General features: G+C 35.9%; 1 protein-coding gene across 1 annotated transcript in view; it reads right to left on the bottom strand.

Moving 5' to 3' along the window:
• Positions 1–14,105, bottom strand: part of LOC145765433 (uncharacterized) — a 35,031-nt gene extending 20,926 nt beyond the window's left edge. Inside the window, exons 1-8 of the mRNA XM_082577253.1 lie at positions 13,917–14,105; positions 10,238–10,412; positions 9,341–9,441; positions 8,922–9,110; positions 5,522–5,680; positions 2,720–2,939; positions 1,018–1,137; positions 5–206 (exon numbers count right to left, since the gene is read on the bottom strand). Of these exons, the coding sequence (XP_082433379.1) occupies positions 5–206; positions 1,018–1,137; positions 2,720–2,939; positions 5,522–5,680; positions 8,922–9,110; positions 9,341–9,441; positions 10,238–10,412; positions 13,917–14,105 (1,355 nt within the window). The remainder of the gene's footprint in view (positions 1–4; positions 207–1,017; positions 1,138–2,719; positions 2,940–5,521; positions 5,681–8,921; positions 9,111–9,340; positions 9,442–10,237; positions 10,413–13,916) is intronic.
• Positions 14,106–14,543: the final 438 nt, after the last annotated feature.

The following is a 14,543-nucleotide window of genomic DNA, read 5'->3' as shown; positions in this document are numbered from 1 at the left end:
TTACTTATCCAAAAGATATTTCACAATGTTATGCGCGTTGTGTTGAGCACTGAGCAGTAACGGAGTCACAAGGCTGGAATTTCTCGCATTCACTTCAGCTCCTTCATTGAGTAGATATTTCACAATGCTTAAGCTGTTTGATTGAACCGCTAGATGGAGACAGGAGTCATCTCTTGAACGGGCAATCTGTATCATATTTCCCAAACCTGCATTCATAAAAATGTCAATGTTAAATTTGAGCAAACTTACTGGTAATGGTAACACTTTTTATTTCAGTTCAAACATATGCCAAAGTACAAAAACATTAGCAGAGGTTTGTTTGGTGTCTGGTCCAGGTCGTTTTCAGATGAATGTGTATTTATGGCGAAATGCATTGCCTTGTTCATAGTTGTGTCAGGTAAAAAAAACTACTAAACGTAAAACTAAACTTTCCGTATTCACCCAGGTTTCAACCAACGGCAATAACGTGGGGAACAAGAGTAAAATTGTTATATCAGTCTAACAGCTTCTCTGTGTACTGTACTTGTCCGCCCCGTTAGCTCAGTGGTACGCGCTCGACTCAAGATCACGTGGCGCTGGTTCGACTCTCGGGGTGTGCGCTTGAGCAACGCATTTCAGGACTGCTCTCCATTTTCAGCGGCACTTAGTGAATGGAATAACTCCCCGGCAAGAACAGTTCAACAATCGAAAACTTCACTCTGCCAATCTCGGTAACCAACCCTGCGTCAAGAGCCTCTACAAGTATGCGAAACTACCAGGAATAACCAACCAAGGCTTTGTCAGTCCGAGAATAAAGATTCAAAACCAAACCAACCAAACCAAGCCTCCGCCCTCCATGGTTAAGTCAAATGGCATAAACCCTCAGTCAGTCCCGAAACATGAAAGGTGAAGTTCATACGGAAAAAAGGCAATAAGAAAATTACAATAACAAAGTCATGTAACACAGCGAATTTCAACTACAAACTAATAAACAAACTTAGTCTACCATAACTTATTTGTTTTGTATAAAAAAAATACCTGTTTGCTTCGCCCGATCGACACAAAATTTTACCACCTCCAGATGACCGTTTTCAATTGCAAGATGAAGAGGAAGATTTTTGTCTGCATCGATATCTTGGAGAAGTTCTCCTGATCCTTCTGGAAGTTAAAATAAATTCAATTGCCAAGCCTCGTTAACCCAAGTGCAAGGACTGAAGCAGAGAAGCTAACAAGAGAACTAGCAAGTGAACTAGCAAGAGAACAAGCAAGTGAACAAGCAAGTGAACTAGCAAGTGAATTAGTAAGTGAACTAAAAAGTGAATTAACAAATACACTATTGAGTGAACAAGTAAAATAACTAACAAGTGAATTAGCAAGTGAACTAGCAAGTTGACAGTCCTGGGTTCGGTACCGAAAGAGAGAAACAGCAAACTAAAATAATAATAATAATAACAGCATTTATAGCACCAAATTCACAGTGCAAACTATGCTCCTGACGCACTAAAAAGAGAAAATAAATCACTCCAAGGTACCACACAACTTAGAGCAAGAATTAAAAAAAAAGTTTGGACCATCTCAGGCAAACTATTATTATGTCACCAATTTCCAAAGTGCAGTAAATCGGTCCATATCCATTCGAATTTTTTCTAGTTTGTCAATTTCAAAGTAACCAAAGCAATTTTCATAAACAAAAAACAAATTTTTTTCATATTTTAAAAAATTTTATCTGAAAAGACACAATTTATTTTTAAAAGAACAACTTCATGAGAAGCTAAATGTGGATTTTTTACAAAACGACTTCAATTTGAATAATTAAACACGTTTCATTCCGTGTTGCGCATCTTCTCTAATTGATTATTACAAATCAGAAACGTAGGAAGTCTAATTTAAAATAAAGGAAATAATGAGCATATAAGTGGTCTACTATGTTCCTTTACTCATGCATTAATTTGTTTGTAGCTGTAGGTTTAAATTCTATGCAGTAATTCGAAAAAAAATATATTTTACATCAACCGGTAGGCAATGTTATCGTTTTTTAAGTGTTGCTGTGTTTGGAACAAATTTTGCTGCAAAGTTGCAAGAACTTTGAGGTAGTTTCAAGGATTTATTTATTTTTTAGATACTAGATAGGAAGAAGATGCCTTAACATCCAAAAAATGCGGAAACAACAAGCAGAGGATGAGGGTACACGGATTGAAAGAGGAAGATGCGATGTACAGAATAAAATAGAAAAACGGAGTGAAGACAATCCTCGCTGCATGAAGTAAATTGATCACCTCCACTAGTGGACAACAAAACAAGATTGGACAATGAACGTAGGACCTAATTTCTGGAGCGCTAGTCAATTGTTGATTTGGCGTCGCTAAAGCCAGGCTGTTTTAGTTTCCAGAGTTATAATTTTGTGTTGTCAAAAATGTGTTTTCATAAAGCGCCGGATTCAAATCACAAGAAGCTCCAGACACAACATTAGAAGTTTCGAATTGACTCATATTGACTGAAAAAAAAGCCTAGAAGTTTTATATAATAATATACTGAGTTTGATTACGATTAAAAATAGCCGAACACTTTACGAGACAATAAGCACTCACTCCAACAAAAATGACAATTAATTGAAATTATTGAACAGTAAGCCAAAATGCTTTGACAAAAGAAAGTCAGAGAATTTCACACTCGGGGCAAGTAATTTCTTAGTTATGTTTGAAATTATCGATAGTTTGTTACATGCAACAACAATACTTACTTTGTGATGAGTTCTTTATGGTCAAAGAACCACTTGTTGGCAACCTTTCCAAATGCTTAATGGGGTTGATGATACGATTATGAAGGCCATTGTTGCTTTGTTTTCGATGGGCTTTGCTGTCATTGTTGTTTGATTTGCCGCTTTCATCAATTGTGCTGTAAGCTGGTTCGTCCTGGGATTCTGCTATCCTGTCTGCTTTGTCCAAAAGAAATTGAGCAATCTGTAATATTTGAAGAGAGCAAATTAACTTTAAATCAACAGGCTGTTAAGATGTTTCCGGATTTTTGCAATAAAGAGCTAAACAGTGAACATAAGCTACTTGATACTTCAAAATCCGATGGCTACCATGTTGAAATTTTTGATATGCATTATGCAAGCAGGGCCGTTGAGATAATTTGGGTCCCGGTACGCATGAAAATCCCGCTCTCTCAAAGAAAATCTCTTTAAAAACGCAATAAAACTTTAAAAAATATGCAGTGTTTCATTTGTTCTCAGCCCCCCTGAAAATTTCCGGGCCCCTATGTTAATATCGGGCCCTGATCCAAAAGTACTCCATGGATCCCTATTGCGTGTAAGCCTAAAAGAAGCAGTGACAAGGTTCTCACTTAAACGGCTAGTAGTTGGTAATGTTGCTTTCAGAATGAACAAATGATTGAAAAAAAAAACAGAGAAATTCGATGTATCAAGGCAAACCAAACTAGATTACATCAACAGCCAAAAAAGCGTATAAGGGGAAACGTGACGCGGTAATTAGGTCACAGATCTGTGGAATTAAAACTTATGTCAGCATCTGATTAAGAAAACAAGTTTTTTTTAGAACCAAAGAGAACACGACTTCAGCATCACATTAACAGTTTGCCAAATTTCTAACAAGTTTGAAACTCGTCTAGTCAAGTGTGTCCCAATGCATGACCCTTGTTATCTTGTCTAGTGATTCGCGGTTTGATTCAGACTTGAATTCTACCAGAAAGACTTTCAAATTGTGCTTGATTTAAGAAGAAACATATTAAATCATAACTAGGTTTGGCATTGAAACGTACCGTAAGAGAAAAAAATCACAGGATAACCAAAATACACTATTTGGAATGATTCCTAACAGCCGTTGCAGGCTATAATTATAACTTTTTTCAAATCATAGCGATCTATATGCACAGGCCTTGCCAAAGTGCAGACTAAAGGCCCATGTAACTTCGATTTTAAAATCTTAACTAAATTGGCTTAATAGCCTATCCCTTTCAAATGATAGTTTTGAGAATCCAAATTGTTAAAAAGTGATCACTAAATCTTAAACCAACGCTAAACTCCTAATATTACGTTACAAAACTGACAAATCTTTCCCTATTATCAGTATTGCGAGACAGTTATGGATTCCTGGCACAAGAGCCAAAATCTAGTCTATCATATGTATGGTAAGTTGGTAACAGTAGCACAAATGTAGCTTAAAATCACACAAGATATACAAAAAGCTATATTGATTAATTAATACTCAAACTGTCAACTTATACTAACGATTTTGACTACTAGGCCTAACAGGTTGGCCTCCAGTCAATTTTTAAGGTGACCATTGACATGGCCTGTGTAGTGTGTATAAAGGTCGCCATGATTTAAACATTATGAACTTTGTTCATAGCACAAAAGGCAGAAATCAAATCCGTGGAGATGCAAAGATCTGGAATGTTAAACGGTTTTCATCCTCATTAAGCTCATAAAACCGTGTATTAGTGAATAAAACTAGACGAAACTATAATAGCCTACTGCAGAAGCGGTAATCCTAAAGAAAAACGTGGTGCAATCAACAGAAAGTAGCTGGACAAAGAAACCAAATATTAATAATGGTTGAAGCGAAGTTGAGCTATAAAGCTTTGAGCAACCGAGTAAAGTGTACGAAGGTTAAACATATCGTTTCGCAATGTTTGTTCATACACAATCTTGACTTTAAAGACAGGATTTTTTTCCCATTCAGTTTACAGATGTTCAGCATGTGCTGCTGTTGCTGACGACAACAACAAAGCTAAGGTTGAATTTTTTCCATTTACTTTGTGACAACAAAGACAGTTTTTAAGAACTTGCCTTTTTGCTCCAATTTACATCACTACATGTATACTTGATGTAGGTTACAAATGCAAGGAGGGTTTTCAATGAACATGCTCCTGAACAATTTACAATCATAACTATGACAATTTACGACCGGAACCAAAGTGCAGTAAAATCTGCTTATACCTTTAAATTCATGGCGTCAACAAGTGTGACTTCTTTTTTGTTTTATGAAGCGGAAATGATTAAGTTATACAGTATTTTGCAGGCAATGACACGTCGGAGGTTTGACAATTGAATATTAGTCAAGCTGTTCCCACAATCCCCAAAACAAAGATTTTGAGAATACTCACACAGAGGTTAAACAATACTTCAAGCATTTACAGCTGGCAAACATTTTTCAGCTGTAAACTTATACAGCTATTGAAATGTGTAGCCAAAGATATACAATAGCTTACTGTAATTCAGTAGCTCATTACATGATGTTTGAAAAGTTTGGTTATAAAGTGTTAGCATGCAGTTTCAAATCTGACTAACAAATGTCACTCAACAAATCATAAAGAACAGGTAATAAAAGCTAAACTTAGGTTGGCTACAGTAACTTGGTTTAGTTGTGAAATAAAAACAAAACATTACAATCTGTAGTAATGTCAACTGCCTCGTGTAAGTCTGTAATCTTCGAAGTTTATTGGAACTTTTTACTAGAAGAGAGAGAAAGAAAATTAATTATTTCGAAATTAATTTCAAACAATTCTTAAAAGTGTTTACCTCTATACTTCCTTCTGCGCAGGCCAAGTGAAGAGGAGTCGTCATATCCTTGTCTCTGCATCTTAAATTAGCTCCAGCTTCCAGAAGCATCTTCACAATAGTCCTCTTCCCGTACAAACAGGAGAGATGAAGAGCGGTCATACCTTGATGATCTGTTGTCTACAATTTAATCAAACGTTGTAGGTTTTAAATGATATACTGCTGCTTTAAACTACGTCTGTTCCAAAGTAGTATCATAAAGAATAAATGACCAATTTGAAGAAATCAACCAAAACTAGGAAACAATTTAGATCTTTTACAACAACATTTTACGATTGAAAATCATCGACATTCATTAATTTGTCGACTAGACACTTAAAACAAAACAAAAAAAGATCAAACAAAACCCAGTCCAACTTTGCTGTGATTGACAGAAAGTGAAATTTCCTTTATTTTTCATTGTAAAGATTCAAGTAAAAATTTAATACTTCAAAAAGTCGAAAGCGGAATATTTTTGTTGACTTTTTTAAGGTAAATATTCGTTCACCCCGTGCAGAAGATGAAACCAACCTCAATATTCAACAAACAGTTGGCATTTACATTGAGCAAACAGAAAACATAGCAATAAAGTTACTGGGTCTGGGCTGATGTTATTCATTTGTTCACTTGTCACAAAACGGCCGAATCTGGCTCTGATTTACTATGTTTCAACGTTTTTATGCATTGCTTTTACGGAATTTTAAACGCTACTTTTGTTCAAGTTGGACTATGAGCGACTGTGTATACTATACAGTATAGACATGAATCGTTCTGCCAAAAAACAAGTTTTTATTCACAGTAAAAGATAAAATGTTGATGTTTGAGATGTAGACGTTATCAAAAACAAAATAGTAGGCCTATTTGAAATTCAACCTTTGAGTGTAGGAGTAAAATTTACGGCAGTTGATAGTTAACACAAGAGCATTTAGATACAGGGCCAATGAGGATAATTTGTGCCCGGTACCAATCCCAGACAGCACAATCCGTCATTTTTACATTGATTCAATGAGTATTGATACATTGATTCAAGTCTGCAGACGTTGAATCAATGTAAAAATGACGGATTGAGCTGTCTCGGATGAGACTCTTAGGCCCCAAATTCAGACGCTTCTTAAAAAAACACACAATATCCAACGAATATGAGGTGATCTCTTTCCCCTGACCCTCGGAATGGATACGGGCCCCTAAAATCATCTCGTACCCAGATCCAATAGTACCTTCTGGCCCCCCTTGTCAACGCTACTGATTAGATATCTATACTGTAGCTACTTAGACTCATGTGGTTATGGCTAGATTTACTGTAACCTATAGGCTACGTAAAGTTAAAAATTTTTCTTGTCTATTCTTTTTTAGTTGAGCCTTGCTTCAAATTTTTTGCGAGATGTCACAGAATTGCAAGCATTAGGCGTGAATATTGCACAAAAACATCAAATAAAATTGAGGATAGTGTAGAAATAGAGCATATGACAGAATTTGGCAAGTGCTGCAAACTGTTTACAAGACAAACGTTTAATTGATTGGCAAGTTTTTCAGTTAATGTTTTTTAATTGGCAGTTTCTTTTATTACATATCCACAACCGCTTTCTGGCAAATAAGTGGCCTAACCAAGAGTTCTTGAACTGGAATGCTTTGGTCCGTTCCAGAAAATAATGAGACATTTTAAAAGGAATGAATAAAGGAGTAAACTACAAAGCGTAGTCTAGGTCTCCAGGAAAATCAAGTTACTAATCCACTAGTTTTCAGTACGTGTTAGGTTATGGCGGTATTTATTTTTGTTCTTACGCGTTTACAATGTCGTGAGAAAAACATGCGTTTGTCAAGCAAAGTAATGGCTTTATTTTTATTTTTTGCTCATTGATTGAGGCTAATTGAAGTCACTGAGCTTGCACAAAAACATTGTTGCATGGCTTGCAAGTTTTAATTAATAAAGTTGACTTTGTTGCTATGAGTTTTATTTTTACAAAGCAATCTTTTACTTTTTTTTTTATACTTTTAAACTTTTTTTCGAGCTTAAGCTGCTGCTCAAAAATTTATGAAGAAATACCCACAAATATTCTGTTAGTAGGCCGAAACTTTTGTAACTTCTGTAGGACTACTAAACTTTAGCGAAAAGCAATTTAGGAATCAGTTTTAAAACTCAACTTAAAACCTGTCGTACAGCGCTATAACAAGTTTTTAGAACTGAATTGGCAATTATAAACACCAAGTTTCCTGAAGGCCATAAAGCGAAACGCCAATTAGCTTTTGTCTTGATAATACCACCAAACGAATGCTGATAAATATTTGCGCGAAAAGATCTTCCTGAAAACAATCCACCTAGGTAAATAAATTTTTCTTGCAAAAATTCGTTAGATAAATATTGCCAGGGTGGGTTTATTCTAAAGGGACGTTTTTTTGAAGTGGATTTTTTCCGAACGAATTTTTACCGATTACCCTAGGCTACTAGACAAATGGAGTGCGTTTTAAATCGCAAAACAATTAAGTAATTTTAATTAAGAACAGAGTGACAAAGAAGGGTTATACTGAGCTTACATCACCATAAAAATGTCATTTTTGTCCTTTCTTGAATATAACTATCTCACCAAGACCGAGGTAGGGGCAGTGGAATACCGGGAAGACTTACTTAATTGATTTTTCTTGCGATATGGACAGCTGGAGGGCCACTGCGAAATTCAAAAACTGGCAAAACTGCAAAACGTTTTCATTGCTTTTACGTAAATTCATTCCCATCAGATGAAATCCTATATTTTGCTTCAAAATTTGGGTGCTAGAATATCGGCATCATCAACCTTACTGCAGCGGTGTGAGGCTATACTTACTATGATCACTGTAGCGTGAAGTCTACCATTGCATTATCATGACTTGGATAGTTTTAAAAAAACATGATATCACATATTTCTTACAGTATTTTGGCGATACACACTTTGTACACACGTGAACAGGTCAGATACGCTCTTCCTGGGTATGCGACATACGACGGTAGCTTATACCTCAAGCTGTAGTTTTTTTGCAAACAGAATAACAGGCGAGTTGACTATCCCACCAAATTATGATGAGATAGCGTAGAACTACTTTGTAGGGGTGCTCGAAACTTTTTTGGGTTGAAACGCAATTTTTCACAAAGAAGTTGCATTCAAAGTGAAGCAAAGTAAAATCAAGGCAAAGATGTTTATGTCGAAACAGAAGATCAAAACAAGTCCCAAGATACAAAAAGTATAAAATATTCATGTTTAGTGCATTTTCTGTTTTGTGTGTGAGGGATGACAGAAACTGGAGGTTGTTACCTAAATTACAGCTTTATTAGTAAGAAGTTGAAGAAGTTGTCAAATGTAATTCAAAGCTGTGTACTTTATGAAAACAAGTATCGCTTTGCTTGTCTTACCTCTAGAGCTAACCCGACACATTCCAAAAGCTCCCTTACGGCACTGGTATTCCCTCTTGTGCAAGCCTGATGAAGAGGAGTTAATCCCATGGCATCCCGGGTATTAACTTGTGCTCCATGTTCCACAAGTAGTTTCAAACAGCTGAAAGATTCTTCTGGAGGAAGAGCTTCCTCGTCAGAACTAGAATCCTAAAATAAGTAAAAGGATATAAAATATTCATTGATGTAAACAGAATATCACATTAGAATGTCTCAAATATTCATCGCATGATAGTATAGCTGCATAGCATATAATAAATGGTGTTGACGGCACGAAAAGCTCTCGTTGGCAAGAAAATATCCTGTTTTCATAGGTTTACTATCTGCTATTGCTGTTTTATACATCTTGCTGCCGCGTCTCTGTCTGCAAATTTTCTTACCCCATCTTCTCCGCCTGCATTTACTTCCACAGCTTTCTTCTTTTTGTACTTTGCAATGTAATGAAGAGGAGTTGAATCATCTTCGCCTTTGATCTGCACGTCTTGGAAGAGAAAAATGAAAACATTTCAGTTTTAGCAGAGTTGAGTACATATTGCAATATAAGTGATTAACAAATCCGTAGACTTGGAATGGAAAGTGTAACTTGGGGACCAAATTTTGTGACGGTGGTTCAAAAGTTATTGTAGGCTTACATATCGAAAATCAGCAGTATGCTATGCAATAAATAACAACGTTAGTATTTTTTGTAAAAAAATATTTTTAATCTTGATTTGTAACAACACAAATTATTTTGAAACTTAATTTTCTCCTTGTGTTAAAAGATTACGTCATGGCGGCTTAACCATCATCCAAGATTACGCCATGGCGGCTTAACCAAACATTCAGCAATGTCGCAGATATCTCACTTCGTGATGAATGAAGATAACGCAAGTTTAGCAAAGGAACAAAATGTTGGCAGATACAATTCATCATCATTTTTAGCCTGTAGTAGCCCACTGCTGAGCAAAGGCCTTCCATTTTTTCGCCAATCCAGTCAATCGTGTATTTTTGGATACCAGTTTGCTGTTCCATATTCTTTGTCAGACGTGTTAGAAATTTAATTACCGGATTAGGTATAGCAGCCAATGAAAGTGCAATCATTGGTCACAAAATAGGCAAAAGTCTTTCCTAACCCGAGCCCAGACTGCTTTGGTTTTGTCATGATATTTGTATAAATGTTGTAAAAATGCCAACGCTTTTAAGTCAATTTTTAGTGATCTTATGCAAAGGTGGTGTGACCACTTAAAGGACAGTGTTTACACTTTTTGCAAGATGTGCCACTTATTTTTGATACTTACTCGCGCCGTTGCTAATGAGGAAATTGATCATGTGATAATGATTGTATCTAGCAGCGTAATGCAACGGAGTCAGTTTTCCTTCGTCTTTCGCATTCAATCTCTTCTTCCGTTGCTGGAGATGAGGAAGACGTTCAAGAAGCTTCTCCATCAGCATGACGTCACCTTCTCGCGCCACCTAGCAAAAAAACAACAACTTTTAACTACGTAGAATTTTATGTAAGTGGTCTGGACTAGCGCTTTTAACCTTCTAGGTCAGGGGTTCTTAACCAGGGGTGCGAGACCTATGCCTAGGCGGTGCGGGGATGCTGAATTTCAAGGTTTGTTATAATATGACGTAAGAAGCAAAGTTGTTTTACCAGGTTTCATGGCCACCTAAAGATATGGCCATATTTGTCACATTTTGCAGAAATTTCCTGGTTTTTCTAACTTTGGGCGAACGTTTAAATAAATTTTTCTAAAAATTAGATTTTTACGCTTTCTTTACTCTTTTCCCCAGATGACACAATAGGTTTTAACATCCTCACATGTTGAAAAACAAAGAAAATTTGATTTCGAAGATTTTAGTCAGACTGTTAATTTTTCAATAACAGTCTGATTTTGCGTTTTTCAACTTACTTTTTCTCATTTGCTACTGCTTCCCCAAAGCAACAAAAAAGTTTTTTGTCGTTAGGAAACCGCAAAAAGTAAAAACATCTTAAAAAATGTCAGTCAAGCACTAGCAGTAGCTGTAATCAAAATCTGCAAAATGTGACAAATCAGGCCGCATCTCCAGGTGGCCATGCAGGTTTCAACAAAAATTTCGAACTGTAGGCGTCTATTACTTTTCAGGCAATCCGAGGAGGGGGTGTGAGAACTGGTTGGTAATTTCAAGGAGGTGCCGACAAGGCAAAAGGTTAAGAACCACTGTTCTAGGTTGTATGCAGAAAGTACATGTAAGCATACTCAGCTTTATCATAAAAACTTTCGCGCTGTTTTGCTTGCTAAAGTTACAGTGTGGACAGCAATTTATGAAATTCTTAAATTAATTGCTTGTCTTCCAAAAAATATTTCAAAAATCCTCCTAAATGCAAATTTTGCTTCTTATTTTCGGATAAATATGGTAGAACATACCATAGTGTAGATTGTAGACTCTAGAAAAAGTAAATCTAAACAAAAAGCAAGCAGCCTACTTTAGAAAATGAAAAGGGGCGAATTGACAGGCAGTTTTCACACGAGAGCTTTATTGGTAATGTGTTTGCACTTTGTACCGTGCGATTTTCTCCACACGCACAATTGCGTACCGTCCTAAAACAAAACCCAACGGTTCAACAAAAATGACATTAAAGTCATAAACATGACACTAACTTTTCAAAATTTATTGAAATGAAGCTTTATCAAAGAAAAGGTGACTATTATGTAGGGTTGTAAAGGGGTGAAAAGTTTCTGGGAGTTTTGGAAACTTTCCTGGAAACTTTTTAGGAATTTTGAGGGACGCGGGAATATCGGGAAGTTTCAAATTTGTCATTTATTTTGTTTAAAACATTTGTTAAATATTTCATCAACCAGAAAAAAATATTAAAAACCTATCTTAAGCATTTCTTTTTTTCTTTAATTCTTGTATAAACACTCACTTGGTGTTATACAATTAAGAATGAAGCTTATGCATAATTGATTAATTATGCATATACTTTTTCAATATTTAAAAAATACTGGTCAGTATTTGGGAACACTCACACCAAGGTCCGCAATAGACTCGCAAATGAAAGGGCGGAAAAACTAGTGTCAGTCAGGTCAAACCTGGCATTGTTTGAACCGTGTGAAGACAAGTCAAAACTTGAAGTGGACTGAAGTCGATGACGCTGCCAGCACAGTCATTAGTACATCATCTGAAGAAGTAGAGCAGGAGGAGATGCTAACCGGCAGCAACTAGAATGACTTTGTAACTGACTCAGTATTGTTTTTCTTTAAAAAAAAAACAGATTGAAACTAAACCATGTGTTTGCATGTTCTTACTGTAAGTATTTTAGTTATACATAGTACTTTCAATCTAAACAGTATAAGGCCATTATTTTCGTGTTTGAACATCAAATCAAGATTATTTTGAAAGTTTCCGAATATTCCCCAAAATTCCCATTAAATTCCCAAAATTTTCATGGAAAGTTTCGGCTCTGAAAATTCCCTGGAATTTTGCAACCCTGCTATTATGATGTTGGGGATATTTTCTGGGTTCTATTCTTTATTAGTTTGTAAAACTTACACAAAAACGTTTCCATTAACTCTTTAACTCTCTAGCTTTTATAGATGAAAAAATATTGGCTTATACAATAAAATGACCAGAAGAAGTATACAAGAGAATAGTTCTATTTCATGGCTTACGTAATACGTAAGTATTACGTAAGCCATGTTCTGTTTCCATTCAAAACGCCTCTGTATCAACTTTATTCGCATGAAAAACTAATTTTTTTCAGGTGCTCTTTGTTGTGAGAATGTGAGCACACTTACAGTAATTCAAGCCACAATAAATGCAAAAATGCTTTGAGATGAATTTCAAAAGTAGATTTTTCAGTCAAGTAAAGCAAATTTCTTAAAAACTTGATTGTTTCTGTAAAACACCCTTCTTGTGCTCAAGTGAAACGATATTGAAAGATCTTACTTACTGCATCATCCAAGTAAATATTTAAATGTGACGTGTGTTTGCTTCTAATAAAATTATTCTTCTTTGAACTGCAGGTAAGTTCGAGAATCAATCAAAAGACTCGAATAGACCAAAAATGTTGTTGTTTGCGATAGACATTTGAACATAGGGCAACAAAGCAAGAGTGTGTGTCTAGAGTTGGAAAATTTATAATCGTAGCCTATGTCTTGATAAACATTTGATTTAGTGGGCTACTCAAGTACTCAGCAACACGTATCATACAACAACAGGAAACTATAAATATAAAGGTTTATGTTAGGTTGAAAAAGTATGTGTAAAATATGGATTTGGATTGGATTGCAGAACGCTTGATGCTTGGAATGCGAAAGCCTCTTTTCAAGCTAAATCCCGGTTGTTTCACATACTTGCAGAGAGTGTGAACCCCTGATGCAACTTCTGTCACCGGGACTAACAAATTTAAGTTTTTCGATTGCTGTTGAAGACTTGCTTTCTAATTATTTCATTCAGTAGGTACCGCTAAATGGAGAGCTGTCTTCGACTGGGCTGCTTAATTGTGCACTTCAAGATTTCAAAGTTGCTTGATTTTTGTCGTTTCTTTGATTGCAGAGCTTGAAATTTATGTACTGAGCAGTCGAAGCGGAAAGAGCAAAGATAAACCTTAGAAGTCCGATTTACAACTTTGATCTACCGACCTTTACAATTAAAGCTCTTAAAGACGATCTTATTGTGCTCGTTTGAAAAGCTCGAATAAGAGACAATACTCCAAAATGTAAAGGTGAAGTTCAGTTGCCTTCGTATGTACTGTAAATGTACTCTAAGTGTTCAAGTGTAACTCACCATACAGAGTATAGCCGTTGCAACAATTTCGATTAAATTTGACTTTAAACTGGGTTTTACTGCTAGTAGCTGCTTTTTTGTTACATGTAAACTTTTTGAATGCTTTTTCTGGGCCATTTTGTCTACTTCCGCCATTTGTTACTTGAATGCATGAAAAGTAATGAAATAAACGTCTTTTGTAAAGAAATTAACATTGGAAATGCATACCTGATGAAGAGTAAGGTTTGCCAGGTCCGACTGAGTGTACACTCTGTTGCTATCACCCTGCATAACAGGTGCAATAGTTTGCTCATGGCTGGAGTGCTGGCTAAAACCTGGATTGATGTTAGCCACAAGAGCTGCTCCAAAAGCTTTTGTACCAGTCAGTACTTTGCCTTTTTTTTCTTTGAGTTCCATCTTTTCCGTCATTTTCCGCTTCGGAAGATGGAACTTAAAAGGCGGTTGTTAAACGCCAATAAAAATTATAGTTCTTAAACAATGCCTGAAAAAGACAATACTGTTAATAAAGGTATAGTAAGACAATACTGTTAGCAATAAAGTACAGTAAGTTAACAACAATACTGTACAATCCATACAAATCCTTCCTAAACAACAAGACAGGAACGGTACTATAAACGAGGGGTTGGGTAGGCAATTACACTCTTTTGATAAGAGGTTTTTAAAAACCCAAAGCACTCTTTAGTCGCACTTTTTTGACGATTGAAATATTATATAATCCAGAATTTATCAATGCTCTCTAAAGTTGCTAGCTGTCCTAGTCATTGTTTGGGGCCATGGTGTAGCTCAAATGAATCAACATTTCTCGATGAAGAAAAATACTTAAACGAAGAACAA

This window comes from Aplidium turbinatum, chromosome 2 (genome assembly GCF_918807975.1).
Source record: "Aplidium turbinatum chromosome 2, kaAplTurb1.1, whole genome shotgun sequence".
Taxonomy (NCBI): domain Eukaryota; kingdom Metazoa; phylum Chordata; class Ascidiacea; order Aplousobranchia; family Polyclinidae; genus Aplidium; species Aplidium turbinatum.
This window is presented reverse-complemented; position numbering and strand designations above follow the sequence as displayed.